Source organism: Rhinoraja longicauda, chromosome 39 (assembly GCF_053455715.1).
Source record: "Rhinoraja longicauda isolate Sanriku21f chromosome 39, sRhiLon1.1, whole genome shotgun sequence".
Lineage (NCBI taxonomy): Eukaryota > Metazoa > Chordata > Chondrichthyes > Rajiformes > Arhynchobatidae > Rhinoraja > Rhinoraja longicauda.
The window spans coordinates 11232676-11249859 of NC_135991.1; the positions used below are offsets into that span (position 1 = coordinate 11232676).

General features: G+C 47.1%; 1 protein-coding gene and 1 long non-coding RNA gene across 2 annotated transcripts in view; both read right to left on the reverse strand.

Annotated features, from left to right (window-relative positions):
* Positions 1-17184, reverse strand: part of LOC144611117 (uncharacterized) — a 46743-nt gene that overhangs the window by 17677 nt on the left and 11882 nt on the right. The gene's annotated exons all lie outside the window — the stretch shown is intronic.
* Positions 1-17184, reverse strand: part of LOC144611065 (uncharacterized) — a 47419-nt gene that overhangs the window by 2802 nt on the left and 27433 nt on the right. The window contains exons 2-6 of the mRNA XM_078430149.1: positions 13679-13963; positions 6622-6714; positions 4492-4658; positions 1469-1640; positions 1303-1368 (exon numbers count right to left, since the gene is read on the reverse strand). Coding sequence (XP_078286275.1) covers positions 1303-1368; positions 1469-1640; positions 4492-4658; positions 6622-6714; positions 13679-13856 — 676 coding nt within the window. The 5' untranslated portion in view covers positions 13857-13963. The remainder of the gene's footprint in view (positions 1-1302; positions 1369-1468; positions 1641-4491; positions 4659-6621; positions 6715-13678; positions 13964-17184) is intronic.

Below are 17184 nucleotides of genomic sequence, written 5' to 3' on the forward strand. Positions count from 1 at the left end.
GGTTACACAGTGTGTCAGGACCCATCTGAGTGTGTGGGGTTTCCCCGTGTGTGAGGAACCCTGCCAGCAGTGTGTGGGGCATCACAGCGCACAATTTCTCTCCCAGGTGTGCACTGGATATCACTGATTTCACCCACAACCTGATGCATTGCAAAGCCTTGTACAATTAACGCCTGGAGGAGTTGAAATAATGCAGTGTAATAGTTCCGGTGTATGTCAGAGATCGGGTGATCTGGAAACTACCATCTACCTCCTTGGTTACACGCGGGCAATCCTAGATCGGACTTTCCTCCTTTTACCCTGCACTAAACGTTATTTCCTCATGATTTATCTATACTGTATATGGCTCGATTATAATCACGTCTTGTCTTTCTGCTGATTGGGTAACACGCAACAAAAACGTTTCACTGTACCTGCACCATATGACAGTACTGTCACTATGTGTCAGTACACTAAACTAAGCTGCACTTGAATCCACAGACAAAGAAGAAATCCATAGAGAATCCCCGTGTCAATAGAGAATAGACAATAGGCCATTCGGCCCTTCGAGCCAGCACCGCCATTCAATGTGATTATGGCTGATCATCCACAATTAGTACCCCATCCCTGCCCTCTTCCCCTACCCCCTGACTCCGCTTTCATTAAGAGATCTATCTAAATCTCTTGAAAGCTTCCAGAGAATTGACCTCCACTGCCTTCTGAGGCGGAGAATTCCACAGATTTACAACTGTCTGAGTGAAACAAAATGTCCGCATCTCCGTTCTAAATGGCCTACACCTTATTTTTAAACTGTGGCCCCTGCTTCTTGACTACCCCAACATTGGGAACATGTTTCCTGCCTCTAGCTTCTCCAATCCCATAATAATCTTATATGTTTCAATAAGATCCACTCTCATCCTTTCAAATTGCAGTGTATACAAGCTCAGTCGCTCCAATCCCGACAATCCCGCGATTGCTGGAATTAACCTAGTAAACCTACGCTGCACTTGCTGCAAGAATGTCCTTCCTCAAATTTGGAGACATAAATTTGGTGTGGTCTCACTAGTACAACAGCAGAAGGACCTGCCCTGTACAAGTGCAGAAGGACCTCTTTGCTCCTATACTCAACTCCTCTTGTCATGAAGGCCAACATGCCATTAGCTTTCTTCACTGCCTGCTGTACCTGCATGCTTACTTTCAGTCGAACAATTGCTTAAGGTTTGATCTTCTGATTTCCGATTCTGCAAAGCTCTGAACAAACAGTTTCAGTATTACATCAATTTTAACAAGTCATTGGTGTGAACTGTACATTTCAACACTCACCTTCCATATGAGAGGGTAAATCAGATAAACCACTGGTGATGTTCATGTATTGTTGTGGATCAGGACCTGTTCAAATCAAAGAGCATTCATTAAACCAGACTTGAATAACATTGTTAACACCAGTGTTCCAAAGTGATATTCAGTTCAGTGTGTTGATTTGCCGTACCGAGCTTCTGGATTTCTTTCAGTATTTTGTCCAGCTTTGGTAATTCATTCTGCATTTTCACAAAGGATTCCCACATCACCCGCCGGGGCCGGTTGCCTTTCTCCATCACCAGACTTAGGAAGAGGGTCGAACAGTCACTCCGGTTTCCCTTGACCGCGAGCTCAGTGATATTCTGTGAGGAACAACAATGAATATATTGAGAAGTGAATGAGACAGTGCTAATGGGGGGGTATTAGCGATTCAGTAATGGGATATTCTGGTATTATTGAGCATAGAGGCAGGCATTGGTTTGCCTGTTCATACACCCATGACACTGGGCTAACCAACTGTGCACTCACAGAGTCCTGACAGTGTGAAACGCGCTTCACACCTGGCAGTGTCCGAGAACACAGCAGAGTACAGCACGGGAACAAGCCATTTAGGTCAACGATGGCTGTGTTGATATGGATGGGAAATTTATCCAATTCATTTTGGCCTCACATAGACACTATCCCACTAGAAATGGATGTGTCCAGTCCAGCCTCCATTGCTTCCTGCTCTGCATTTTGAAGCTACTATGTTATTTCATCTACATTCTTACCCACTCTGAGCCCGCACCGAACTTCTTTCCACCTACCTCGACTCCATCCTATCCCCGCTGGTCAAATCCCTCCCCACCTATGTCCAAGACACCTCACACGCTCTCCATCTCCTCGATAACTTCCGGTTTGCAGGCCCCCACTCCCTCATCTTTACCATGGATGCCCAGTCACTCTACACTTCCATCCCCCACAAGGATGGTCTTGAAGCCCTCCGTTTCTTCCTCGACCGTAGAACCAGCCAATCCCCATCTAGTAACACTCTCCTCGGCCTGGCAGAGCTGATTCATACCCTTAACAACTTCTCCTTTGGCGCCTCCCACTTCCTCCAAACCAGAGGCGTAGCTATGGGCACTCGCATGGGCCCAGCTACGCCTGCCTCTTTGTCGGGTACGTCGAACAATCCCTGTTCCAGACGTACACTGGCCCCATCCCCGAACTCTACCTCCGCTACATCGACGACTGCATTGGTGCCACCTCTTGTACCCATGCAGAACTCACTGACTTCATACATTTCACCACCAATTTCCATCCTGCCCTTAACTATACTTGGACTATCTCCGACATCTCCCTCCCGTTTCTGGACCTCACCATCTCCATCACAGGAGACAGACTAGCCACTGACATCTACTACAAACCCACTGACTCGCACAGCTATCTGGACTACACCTCTTCCCACCCTGACTCCTGCAAAAATCTATCCCCTACTCCCAATTCCTCCGTCTACGCCGCATCTGCGCCCGGGATGAGGTGTTCCACACTAGGGCATCAGAGATGTCCTCATTCTTCAGGCAACGGGGCTTCCCCTCTACCATTATAGATGAGGCTCTCACTAGGACATCCTCTATATCCCACAGCTCCACTCTTGCTCCCCCTCCCCCCCCCCCCATTCGTAACAAGGACAGAATCCCACTCGTTCTCACCTTCCACCCCATCAGCCAGCGAATCCAACAAATCATCCTGCAACATTTCCTTCCCCTACAACTGGACCCCACTACCGGCCACATCTTCCCAACTCCTCTCCTTTCTGCGTTCCGCAGAGACCGTTCCCTCCGTAACTCCCTGGTCCACTCGTCCCTTCGTACCCAAACCACCCCCTCCCCGGGCACTTTCCCCTGCAACCGCAGGAGATGCAACACCTGTCCATTTACCTCCCCCCTCAACTCCGTCCAAGGACCTAAACAGTCTTTCCAGGTGAGACAGAGGTTCACCTGCACCTCCACCAACTTCATTGATTGTATCCACTGCTCTAGATGTCAATTTCCCTCCATCAGCGAGACCAAACGCAGGTTCGGCGATCGTTTCGCTCAACACCTTCGCTCAGTCCGCCTTAACCAACCTGATCTCCCGGTGGCTGAGCACTTCAACTCCCTCTCCCACTCCCAGTCTGACCTTTCTGTCATGGGCCTCCTCCAGTGCCATAGTGAGGCCCAGCGGAAATTGGAGGAACAGCACCTCATATTTCGCTTGGGCAACTTGCAGCCCAATGGTATGAACATTGACTTCTCCAACTTTAGATAGTTTCTCTGTCTCTCTCTTTTATCCCTCCCCCCTCCCCCATCCCAGTTCTCCCACTGTCTTCCTGTCTCCACCTATATACTTTATTTGTCCCGCCCCCTGACATCCGTCTGAAAAAGGGTCTAGACCTGACGTCACCCATCCCCTCTCTCCTAGATGCTGCCTGACCTGCTGAGTTACTCCAGCATTTTGTGATACATTTGATTTTGTGAACATCTGCAGTTATTTTGCTACTCTAAGCCCGCATTCACTCATTGACCAGATAACTTTTTTATTTCTATACCTACCCCAGTTACACCCGATCAAAGACATCCCTCTCTTGCACATTTCCTGCAGCTCATCCCCTCCTTTTACTGCATATTAACTCGGCTCCTCTTCCCACAGATGCGCGCATAACTGACCTGCTGAATATTGTTTGTTGAGATTGTAGATTGAATGACAAGCGAACAGTTGAATGTCAGAGTAATTCAGCAGGTCAGGCAGCATCTCCAAAAACAGAGTTATTTAGTGCAGCACAGTATGTCCTTTTTTTGTAAACCAGGATCTTCAGTTCTTGTGCTTTTGCCTAATGCCCTCTGTGGTTTAACGAACTGAACTAAATGCGACCAATGAAACTGATGCCACATAAAACGTGTTATAGTTGTTGATTCTCGTTTACAAGTTTACTGCTCCCTGACCGTTGTGCTAAGATGCATGTGTGGGAAGAACAGCTGGATCAGAATGGACAATTCTCAGAAGTTCCCATGTCACAGGTTTTATTCCTAATACCAGATCTACAGGACACAAACCGATCAGAGATTATTGCATTGTCCATTACATTGTTCAGCCCAGGGAGTGCGAGGTGAGTGAGACTGGCATTGGTCACTCTTCCACAATGCCGTCAGTTCTGTGACGGGAAACAGAAGTCACCGTGATCCTTCCACTTACCACGTGTTCTTGTTCAGAGAAATGTCCCTCCCGTCTCATCATAAAGCTAAGACTTTCAACCCCTTCTTCAATCGCCTGTTTCAGTCTCTCCCGATAGAATTTTGTTAGTTGGAACAATTGGTACCCGTTCCACTGTGTCAGGAGCTTAGACAATGTAGGCGTCAGATCTGTGTATTCAAAGAGAGAAACAAAACATCATCTGAATCAGTACCCTTGGCTCCCGCTACAACAGCAACCCCCACCCTGAGTGTTCCAGGCTCCTAATGAGAATGATCCAAGAAGAATATCGGAATAAGACAATTTGCTGGAGGAACTCAGTGGGTCAACCATCATCTATGGAGAATATGGTAGGTGACGTTTCAAGTCTGGATCTTTTTTCAGGCTGATTGTGGTGGCGGTGAGTGGGGAGAAATGAGGACAAGAGGAAGAACAGGTGAAAGACTGTAAGTAAGGTGGATACAGGTGAGGGGAGTTTTTGATAGGCTGATAATTGGGGAAAGGCCAGAGATGAAAAGACAGGTGTGAAACAAATGGAGTGAAGAGTTGCAAATTGTGCAGTGAGATGAATTCATGTAAGTGGAAAGGGAGGGGGTGGGAGAAAATTGCGCGAGGAGCAAAAACGGTTAGCAACCGGAAAATCCACTAGGTTTTGGCAAAACAGTCGCCGAGTCTATGCTTTGTCTCGCCAATTGCCAAACATTGCAACTCTCGTCCCATTGCCATAGCAACCTCTCTGTCCTTGGACACATGCTCACTGAAGAAACAGCACTTCACATTCCGCTTGTGTCGCCTTAAATCCAATGGTATGAACACTGAATACTCCAAGATTAAGTAACAATCCAAACCGCACACCGGCCTTATTTCCACCCACTCTCTCCACAGTCTCGCACCGATTTCTCCCCTCCCCATTTCCTTCCTCCGATATTCCTTTCTTTATTTTCACAATCTCCAACACTCAATCCTTCTGCCTAACATCTTGATGTTCCATCTCTAGCCTTTGTTCGACCACCTACCTATCAAAAAAAACCTCCTCAATAACATCCATCTCACTTGCCAGGCTTTGTGTTGCCGCACCTCTCTGCCAGCTTACGGCTAACTCTGCCATCAGTCTGAAGAATCGGGGAGGTTGAGGTAACATGTGAGCAGGGGAGAGTTGGATAGCGTCTGAACCGAGGAGGATGTGACGGTGTGACCAGGGAACATGGGCCCCAGGGGGATGGGGCAGTGTTGGACACGGGAAGGGTGGGCACTGGGGGAGTGTGATCATCTCCATAGCCGGTGTTCAGACAGAGAACAGATCACAGCAAAAAAAAATGCACATTAAACGAATGCACTGATGAAGAGGTGCAGATGCACTTATCGACTGAGGCAAAACTGTAGTTGATGCCAGCTAATCTTCCTAGGATTATCTTCCACATGCATTTACCACCCAGCTTTACTCCACTCTCTGTGGCCTCATGCTCCCTGGCTTCAATGGATACTTTGTCATGTGTACCCAAGTTCAGTGACCATCCTCCTGTACACGAGGATCAGGAGAAGAATCGATACACTATCTGTTATATAGAATAGATAAATGCACACCGTCTTCTACCCAGAGGAGGAGAATCAAGAAACAAATGACATAGGTTTCAGGTGGAGTAGGGGATTTTATGACAAAATCGGTACATGAACAGGATAGGTTTAGAGGGACATGGGCCTTACGCAGGCTTGTGGGACTAGTGTAGTTGAGCCATGTTGTTTGACATGTCCAAGGTGGGACGAAGAGCCTTTTTCCATACCGTATGCCTCTATGACTCTGAGGTACAACTGGACCATAATAACTCTAACAGTGCGTACTGCACAGAGTTCAAACACAAGAGTCACCACGTTTTATGCACCATCTTCTACTCTTCACTTTCTCAGAAAGCCTCTCCCCAGTCACTGCTTTAATGCACATCTGAATCTTCAGTGAGGATGATTCATCACCTCTGCGATCACTCCCTCGGTCCTTTCAACTACCGCCTGCAGGGTAACATCCTCTCTTTCTCAGTCCCTTCCCTATTCCTTTATCCTTCTGACCTGTGGACCATGCATTTGATGAAAACCAGATTTCAAGACAACATTTACATCTTGAAGAAGTCTGCAGCACACCTGTGTCCGTCCTTGTTGTTGAGGTTACTGGAGCCGCAGTCCTGTTTCCAAATTCAGCCACGGTGTGGATAGGTTTTACCATATTCTGCTGCTCTGAAGTAAACCGAATAAGAACAGTGGGATCAGGCAATGATTAAGACAAGAATGAAAAGATTGCTAAGTGAACCGTGAACTACTATCCACCACTATCAATCTTACGGTGTTGGGGGTGGGAGCGGGTAGGTTTTGTGGGAGGGTGTGTGGAATGTCAATATTGATCCAGAAACTAAACTGAATCAGTCATTTCCAACCTGTGGCCTGGTGGTATAATAGTATTGAAATCTTGCACTGAGAGACTCGCTTCTTCACATTCAAACCTTTCCCCATGGACCACAAGGGACATGTCAAGAGACGTTGCGGCTCCTACACCATCCAGGATAACACTGACCACTTGCCTGACTTGTGTGGCAGCCCATTCCCTGGGATAAATGGGTCAATAACTAGACCGATGCTGCAAAGGCCAGTGCTGGGTCTCCCTATTTTACAACCTACATTAATGACGCGGATAAAAGGACTTCGCAGTTTCGCAGGGCACTTGAAAATATGGCGCGAAAATTGTTTGGAGCATCGAAATTGGCTGATTGAGCAACTAATAAAAAAGCAAGATCCAGCAAAGCGGCCTGTTGGGAGTGGCTGTGTTGGTAGAGTGGCTGTGTAGAGGTAAAGTGCTGTGTAGAGGGCAAGTGCGAGTCTTCAGCTCATGAGTCTTCGGCAAGGAGTCTGAGGAGAGGGGGCTGCAGATAAAGGTACAGTCTGTTGAACCTGCTGTTTAGCCAGTTGTGTGATATTGGTGAGCTTGTTGGTTCTTATTTCAGTGCCACCAAGAGACAGGTGGAATGATGCAACGTTCCTCCTGCAGCACCTGGGATGTCAGAGCAACTGCTCGTGTCGCTGGTGGCTAAACCCGTGGGAAATGTGTCCAGGTGCAGCCCCTTGCAGGCTGTATTTGGGAACTGGAGATGCAGATGGATGACCCCGGGATCATCCGAAAGACCTTTTGGACAAAACTAACAGCGAGGTGGTCATGCCCAAAGACCAGGATGAATGGAGGTGGGTGACCCCCAGGACCTCTAGTTAGCAAAGGGTGAAGGTGGCCATTCCCCTTCAAAACACGTAACAGTTTTGGAGACTGTTAGGGAATGACCCATCAAGGAAGAGCAGTAGTATCAGGCAGGATGAGGCTCCGTGCCTGGCAAAGCCATAGTGGTAGGATATACATCTGTTGGGGAGAGTGGTGGACAGGAGATTCCGTGGAAGCAATCGAGACTCCTGTATTGTGTATTGCTTTCTGGTGCCAGGGTCCAGGATGATTCGGAGCGGCTACTTGATATTCTCAAGGGGGAGAGTGAGGAGCCAGAAGTCACTGTGCATGTTGGTACAAATGACATAGGATGTTCAGAAAGATGTAAAAATACAGGGCAGTGATCTCCATAGTACTGCTTGTGCTCCGTGCTAGTGAGTGTAAGAACAGGGAAAACAAGGACAGGTGAATGCGTGGCAATGGAGCTGATGCAGGGATTCATACTTTTGTACAACTGGGATTTCTTCTGGGGCAGACGTGATCTGTACAAGAGGGATGAGTTGCAGCTGAACCTGAAGGGAACGCCAATATCCTGAGCTGCAGCTCCCAGTCTCCATCACAAGAAATAGACCACTGACTGACGTCTATTACAAACCCACTGACTGCCACAACTATCTCGACTATACATCTTCCCCCCTTGCTTCCTGCTTTGAGTCCATCCCCTTCTCCCAAATCCTCCGTCTACGCCGCATCTGCACCCAAGATGAGGTGTTCCATACTAGAACATCTGAGATGTCCTCAGTTTAGGGAACGGGGATTCCCCTCTCCCATCATAGATGAGGCCCTGACTCGTATCTCCTCGGTACCCCGTAGCTCCGCCCTTTCCCCCCCCCCTCCTATTCGCAACAGAGACAGAGTCCTCCTCGTCCTTACCTTCCACCCCATCAGCCGTCACATACAGCACATAATCCTCCAAAATTTCCGCCACCTCCAATGGTATCCCCACCACTAGCCACATTTTCCCATCTCCACGCCTTGCCGCCTTCCGCAGAGGCCGTTCCCTCCGCAACTCCCTGGTTAACTTATCCCTTCCCACCCAAACCACCCCCTCCCAGGTACCTTCCGCTGCAACCGTACAAGATGCAACACCTGTCGCGATACCTCCTCCCTCGACTCTGTCCAGGGACTTCGACAGTCCTTTCAGGTTAGGCAAAAGCTAATTTGCACCTCATCCAAACTTATCTACTGTATCCGTTGTTTCGGGAAACAAAAACTGCAGATGCTGGTTTAAATCGAAGGTAAACACAAAATACTGGAGTAAGTCAGCGGGTCAGGCAGCAACTCAGGAGAGAAGGAATGGGTGATGTTTCGGGTCGAGACCCTCTTCAGATTGTTGTCAGGGGAGGGAGTGGGACAAAGATAGGATGTAGTCGGAGACAGGAAGCCTAGTAGGTGAACTGGGAAGGGGAGGGGATAGAGAGGGGAAGCAGGGACTACCTGAAGTGGAAGAAGACAATGTTCATACCGCTGGGGTATAAACTGCCCAAGCGAAAGATGAGGTGCTGTTCCTCTAATTGCCCATATTTTTGTCTTTCTTCGGTTTAAACAGCATCTGCAGTTCCTTCTTACATATCCTGACCGGCACTGGAGGAGGCCCATGACACATGCTGCAGCTATGTGGGTGGATCGACGCTAGATTGGTTGAAGGATGAGATCCAATGCATGACTGAGGCAGATGAGAAACAGGAGGCGAACTTTCAGAGAAAGTTCAGTTGACAAAATAGGCATGACAGCGAGCCAGGAAGAGCTACATGATTGTATTGCAATTATTAATGTCAGGCTGATGAGCTGAGGGTGTGAATAGGTGTGTGCAACTGGGATGCTATGTTGACTGTTAGGCGATGACCCGTCAGGGAAGAGCAGTAATATTAGGCAGGAGGAAGCATCGTGCCTGGAAGACCCATCGTGGTGGGATTCATATAAGTTTGAGGGGTGGGGGTGCACAATATAGATGTGACTACAAGCGAGGTAGGGCTGTTTGATTGAATTGCAATTATTTTAATGTGAGAGGTCTGAGGGGTAAGGTGGATGAGCTGAGGGTGTGGATAGGTATGTGCCACTGGGATGTTGTACCCATTACAGAAATCTGGCTAAGTGGGACAGGACTGGCAGCTTAATGTTCCAGGATGTAGCGAGTGAGGCGAGGGCGAAAGAGGACTTTATTGATTAGGAAGAATTTTGCGGCAGATGATATGGCTCATGTCGGCGAAACCAAGCGCAGGCTCGGCGATCGCTTCGCTGAACACCTGCGCTCGGTCCGCATTAACCAAACTGATCTCCCGGTGGCCGAGCACTTCAACTCCCCCTCCCATTCCCAGTCTGACCTTTCTGTCATGGGCCTCCTCCAGTGCCATAGTGAGGCCCACTGGAAATTGGAGGAACAGCACCTCATATGTCGCCTGGGCAGTTTGCAGCCCAGTGGTATGAACATCGACTTCTCCAACTTTCCCTCCTCCTTCCCAGATCTCCTATATCCTTCCTTTGTCCCGCCCCCCTGACATCAGTCTGAAGAAGGGTCTCGACCCGAAACGTCACCCATTCCTTCTCTCCCGAGATGCTGCCTGACCTGCTGAGTTACTCCAGCATTTGTGAATAAATTGATATGGCTCATGGTTTGTTCAAGTCAGTCTGTATTGGTGGAGCGATTAACTAAAAAGGTGCTGATCACCTTGATGGGTATGTGAATTGCTGGGGGAGGGGGGTGGGCGGGGGGAAATAGTCAGCGGTAATTGGAGGAGCGCAAATGCCAAGAGATTACAGGTAGCTATACTGCTAATAAGGTAGTCATTTTGGGGGATTTTGACTTTCTAAATATATTTATAAATTCCAAATATTTGCTGTCAAAGGAACATCTGGAAATTGGGATGCTTTGAAAAACGTTGTGACAAGAGTTCAAGGCATGCATGCTCATATTAAAGAGAATGGCAAGGCAAGTGGGAGCATTGAAGCTTGCATGATGAGAGAATCTGAGGCTCTGGTCAGGGAAACGCAGGCAGCTTGGGATCGATCTGGGAACGTGAGATCAAGTTTATTCCCAGAGGAGTTTTGGGAATTGAGGAGCATACCAAAGGAGGAAATCAGGCGGGTATACAGGGATCAAGAGGTAGCCCTGGCAGATAATATTAAGGGAGATTCAAAGTTCTAATTTATATTAAGGGAAATAGGGCCCTTTAGAAACCAAAGTGGTCATCTCAGTGTGTAGCCACAGGAGATGTACAACGTTCTTATTGAGTATTTTACCTCTGTGTTTAATGTTGAGCAATATGCGTAAAGCAGGGAACGTGGGAAAATTAATGGAAGTGTCGAGAACAGTCTATATTACTGTCGAGGAGGTGCTGAATACCTCAAGGTGTATGAAGGTGGATACATCTCCAGGGTCTGATCAGTTATGTCCGAGGTCAGTGTGGGAAGGTAGACTAGAAATTGTAGGTGCCTTGGCTCAGCTATACGAATGATCATTAGATACAGGTAAGGTGCTGGGGGGGGGGGGGGGGGTAGCTATGCCATGTCTGCATTTAAGAGGGGCTGCAAAGTAAACCATGGGAAGTATAGACCAGTGAACCTAACGTCTGTGGTAGGCAAATTACTGGAGAATATTGAGGGGAACGATATATCCATATTGGGATTGATAAGACTGATTGCGGAGAGTTAGCATAGCTTTGTACATTGGAGATCATGTCTCACAAATCTGATTGAATTTTCTGAAGTAACTTAAAAGATTGATAAGGGAAAAGCCGTAGACTTTACATATGGACTTCAGAGCATTTGGTAACGTTCTACATGACAGACTGCTTTGGAAGGTTTCATCGCAAGTGATCCAGGGAGAGCTAGGTGACTGGATAAAGAATTGACCGTAATAGGAAGCGGAGGGTGACGATGAAAGTTTGTTTTTCAGACTGCAGGCCTGTGACTGGTAGTGTTCCCCAGGGATCATTGCTGGCCTCATTGCTGTTTGTGGATTATCTCAAAGATTTGGATGAGTACACAAGACATGATTAATACGATAGTTATCAAGTGTTGCAATGGGGCCTTCATCCGTTGGGCTGAGGAATGTTGAATGGAGTTTAATACAGATAAGTACATGGTGTTGCATTTTGGGAAGTCAAAGCAGGACAGGACCTCGGTGAAGGACAGGGTTCATCAATCAGAATATTGAGTATAGAAGATGGGACGTTATGTAACAGGTGTACAAGACTTGGGCGAGGTCACATTTACAGTAACGTAGGCAGTGCAGCGTAGGTTCACGAGATTGATCCCTGGGATGGCGGGACTGACATACGAGGAAAGATTGAAAAGACCAGGCTTGTATTCACTGGAGCTTAGAAGGATGAGAGGGGATCTTATAGAAACATAAAATTATAAAAGGACTGGACAAGCGAGATGCAGGAAAAATATTCCCAATATTGGGCGAGTCCTGAACCAAAGGCCACATTCTTAGAATAAAGGGGATTCCATTTAAAACTGAGGTGAGAAGGAACTTTTTCACCCAGTGTTGTGAATTTGTAGAATTGTCTGCCACTGAAGGCAGTGGAAGTCAAATCACTGGATGGATTTAAGAGAGAGTTAGATAGAACTCTAGGGGCTAGTGAAATCGAGGGATATGGGGAGAAGGCAGGCACGGGTTATTGATTGGGGCCGATCAGCCATGATCACAATGAATGGCAGTGCTGTCTCGTAGGGCCGAATAGCCTCCTCCTGCACCGATTTTGTAAGTTTTATACGTTTTCTATGTTTATGTGTTCAGTTCTGGACACCCTGTTATAGGAAAGATGTTACCAAACTGGAAATGGTGCGAAGAAGCTTTAAGAGCATGTTGCCAGTACTCGAGGGCCTGAATGACATGGAGAGGTTGAGCATGCGAGGACTTTATTCTTTGGAGCGCAGGAGGACGAGGGATGATCTTATTGAGGTGGATAAGTTCGTGAGGGGAGTGGATAGTGTCTTAGATGCAGAGCAGGGGAATGAAGAACCAGAGAAAATAGATTTAAGGTTAGTGGATAAAGATTTCATAGGAATCTGGGGGAAATGTTTTCACAGATCATGGGGACATATGGGACAAGCTACCGGAGGGGGTATTTGGGGTAGTTGCTACCACAACATTTAAAATATATTTGCACAGGTTTAGAAGGACCAAATACAGGCAGGTGGGACCAGTACAGATGGGGCAACATGGGCCGAAGAACCTGTTTCGTTGCTGCACGAGTCCATGACTTTATGATTTGGATTAATGAAGCCAAACCTGGAGATGATACATAGAACATAGAATAGTGCAGCACGGGAACTGGCCCTTAGATCCCCCATATCTGCAGTAACAATATCATGACTACTTGCTCATGGACTGGATCCTTCTGTTCCCTGACTATGTCAGTCATGCGTCAGTCTAAACAGCGTTTCCACCAAGTCCTCAGGAACGGACCAAAGGCTGCGTAAAAAACTTGTCCAGCATGCCCCCTTTAAACATTTCTCTCCCCAGTAAGAGTCATCCCCACCCTGGGAACAAGACTGACAATATCTATGCCCCTTTTATCCTATACTCCTATTAGGCCTCCACTCAGCCTTCATTACTCAGAGAAAACAATCCAATCTTTGTCTGCCTTAATTCAGATCATATTTGCAACCGATGTGTATTCTAGTGGAGCTTTTGACGGCTTTCCTCATGATCCACAATTCTGCAAATAGTTTGAATGTTTTTGAACATACTAACTCGACCACCTACATTTTTGTCCAAATCATAGACATGATCAGAAATTGCAGAGGTTCCAGAACTGATCCTCGCAGAAAACGGTAGCGTCATTAACCAAGTCAGTATAACACTGTTCCACCACGATTCCTCTCTCCTGTTTCCCCTCGCCCTAACTCCTTAGTTTTCTTTTTCTCTTTTCTCTCCCTGCAGTCTTCACCATTTTGCAGCATTCCCTCCCCACCCATGTCACTCACCTGCTCCTTGCATGAGACTCAATGATTCCTTGTTTAATAATTCTCGGTCATGATGGATTTCGCCACTTGGGTCAGTTCCAGGGCTGTGAACCATGTCTCCTATTCCTCTCCCTCTGGGCTGACATTGCTCCCTTTCCTCTTCGGCGGGTTCACATTCCATTGAGGTTCTGCTCCCCATCTGACTTTGCTTTTCAGTCGTTGATCCTGTGTTCTGACCATCTATCTTTGAAGAGGTGCCTGGCCAAATACTTTTGAGCACCTTGCCAACTTGAGTTAATATCCCACCTGAAAAAACCCACATTAATTGCAGGTTGCATGACAATTTCAAAGTAAGAGACCCGCAGGTTCGGAATAACTGGTAGCGATATGAGCTGGCATTCTGGGGCAAGTGGAAGTGCATGATCGTCTTAGAAACAGAGCACGAAAACAGGCACTTTGGCCAAACCTAACCAAAATGCACCATCTATGTTAGTCCCATCAGTCCAAGGTTTGAGCATACTCTCTCTAAACCACTCTGTCCAAATCTATTTTGGGGAAAAGATTTAATAGGAATCTGAGGAGTAACTTTTTCACACAAAGTGTGATGGGTGTCTGGAACAAGCTTCCAGAGGAAGTAGTTGAAGCAGGGACTATCCCAACTTTTAAGAATCACTTGGACAGGTACAGGTTTGGAGGGATATAGGCCAAACGCGGGCAGGTGCGACTGGTGCAGCTGCGACATGTTGGCCGGTGTGGGCAAGTTGGGCAGAAGGGCCTGTTTCCACTCTGTATCACTCTATAACTCTCTGACATGTTATTATTCTGCCCGCTTCAATTTACTACCACGGACAGCTTGTTCCATATGCCCACCAATCTGTGAGAAGATGTTAACCCTCAGGTTCCTATTAAATGGTTCCCCTCCCATCAAAGGCGCCCTCCCTTTGGATTCTTCACCTCTGAGGAAAAATACCTGTGCGTACACCCTTTCTATTTCCCCCATTATTTCATACATCTCTATTAAATCAGCCTCCAATCTCAATATGTCATCATACTTAATTTCACATGTCCCTGGGTACAGCGAAATGCATTGTTTTGCACATAACCCGGTAATATCATACAGTAGAACTCGCCTCGGCAGTACACAAGAGTCACCGCGTTAATCAAACAGATCTAACTGCTGCTCGCAGCGGTGAACCAGGCCGGCCGCTGCACGTGGCCACAGACGCCTTTTTTCTCGCCGTCCCCGATGGTTCCCCTTTTGTTACCGGCGATCTCCCCTTGGTCCCCTGTTTCTGGTGGACCTCTGCCCGGTCCCACATTTCTTCTGGGCTACCTCATCACCTTCCCCCCACCCCGCCGAGTCCCTCCTCTCCTGTCGTCCTGCAATCTGGCATGGGCCATCATTCCCTCCTGAACTTTTCAACTGAGCTGGGAGGACGACGTGTTTTTTTGGACAGACCCAAGAGCACCACACTGGAGATGAACAAATAATAATGGCTCCTGCACACCAAAGAATAAAGTTCTAGCCTGCCCAACCTCTTTCTATAGCTCATGTCCTGGGGTACTAGGTACATCCTCGTAAATCTTATTTGCACATCCTTCCATCTTAATGCTATCTTTTCTGAAATAGGGTGACTAAACTGAACAGAGTTCAAGTGCGGCCCATGTCTTGTCCAACGGTAACATATGTTCCAGCTTCTATATTGAATTTCCCGAATCATTCAGCCCAGCGTGCTAAAGGCCACCTTCTCCACTATTTACCCGTTATGCCATCTTTTGGGGAATTGTTTGTACTCCTGGATTCTCTCCAGGGGGCTCCCTTTCAACGTGAATGTCATATTCTGGTTCGACTTCACAAACTTACATGTCCAAAAATGCTAATCATACCTTGACATCCCCATTGAATTAATTTCTTCAGACGAGACAGTACTGGGCCCCATCAGGGATCCCAAGTGGCGCACCATTCATAGAATTCCAGTCCGAAAAGCAATCTTCCACCATCATTCTGTTTCCAACCATCAAGCCAATTCTGTATCCCGTTAGGCATCTCCCCGAGGACACCATACGATCTAACCTACCACAGGGAATCTTATATGCTGAAATCTGTATAGACTATGTCTCTGGCTCTGCCCTCATCAACCTTCTCAGGTACATCTTCAAAAGAGCCATTCAAATTCGTGAAACCTCCAAAGCCAAAACAATGGTGACTATCCCCAATATCTGTCTTTTCAAATGCACGTACATCTTATATCCTCTCCCATAACTGTCTTACCACAAACATTCGGCTTATTCATCTATAGTTTATGCTTCACGTGGTTCCCAGTCTTGAGCTATCAGATTTTTCTTTGCAACACTTCTCAAACAGAAGCACAGCATTATCTACCCTCAAATGTTCCGCACTTCACCGACGGTTAACGACGATTCACATATCTCAGCCAGGGCTCCTGCAATTTATTCTCGAACTTTCAATAACGGCCTTAGATACATCTAATCACAGATCCCAGAGATTTACGTATCTTCATACGGTTAACGACATCCAGCACCACCTCGACTGTAATACAACTGCACTCAAGACTTCAAGCCTTCCTCCTTGGTAAAGACAGAGGAGGAATTATAATTGAAGACCTTTCCCATATCCTGCAGCTCTACACACAGGTGATCATTGAGGATATCCTTTCACTCTCCAGTTACCCCTTTTCCTTTAATATACTTGGAAAATATATTTGCCTTCTCCTTAATTATAAGAGCCACCTTGTGCACACATTTTTGCCCTACTGATTTCGTTCTTAAGTATGCTAAAGTATCCAAGTATTCCTGATTTTGGCCTTTCAGTTATCTCTCACACTTCTACCAGGAAAGCATTGATCCGAGCAGCCTATACCTAACCCATGTCTCCTTTTCCCTAACCAGAGCCTCAATTTCTCTCATCATCAAGGGTTCCTTACTTGTCCTTCACTGGCAACATGCATATCTTGAAATCTCACTATCACAATTTAAAGACTTCCCCTTTCAGATGCCCCTTTGCCCACATACAACTTACTCCAATCACTGTTCCTATCTCATACTGTCACCAACCAATGTAGAATTTTATATTGAAGGCCAGAACTGTTCTTTTACACAGGGTTTCAAAGCTAATTGAATTGTTGTGATTGGTCACAAAGTGCTCGTCCACTGACAGCTCAGTTTGAACTGTCTGAATACTACTTTGGATTGCGTCTCCCAGCCAATCAGTTTAAACCCTCCTTTGCAGAACTTTCAAAACTGGCCACACGGATGGATGTTAGTCTCCTTCCAGTTCAGGTTCCTCGTCTACAGGTCACCTCTCTCCCCGAAAAGATCCAAATTATTCAAATATCTGACTATCCGACCCTTGCACCAACTCCTCAGTCGTGCATTCGTTTTAACTGGACGTGCATGAACACACACTTGACCCCCAGCCCCCCCCCCCCCCCCCCCCCACACACACAGTTGACCCCCACCCCCCCCCACACACACACTTGACCCCCAGCCCCCCCACACACACACAC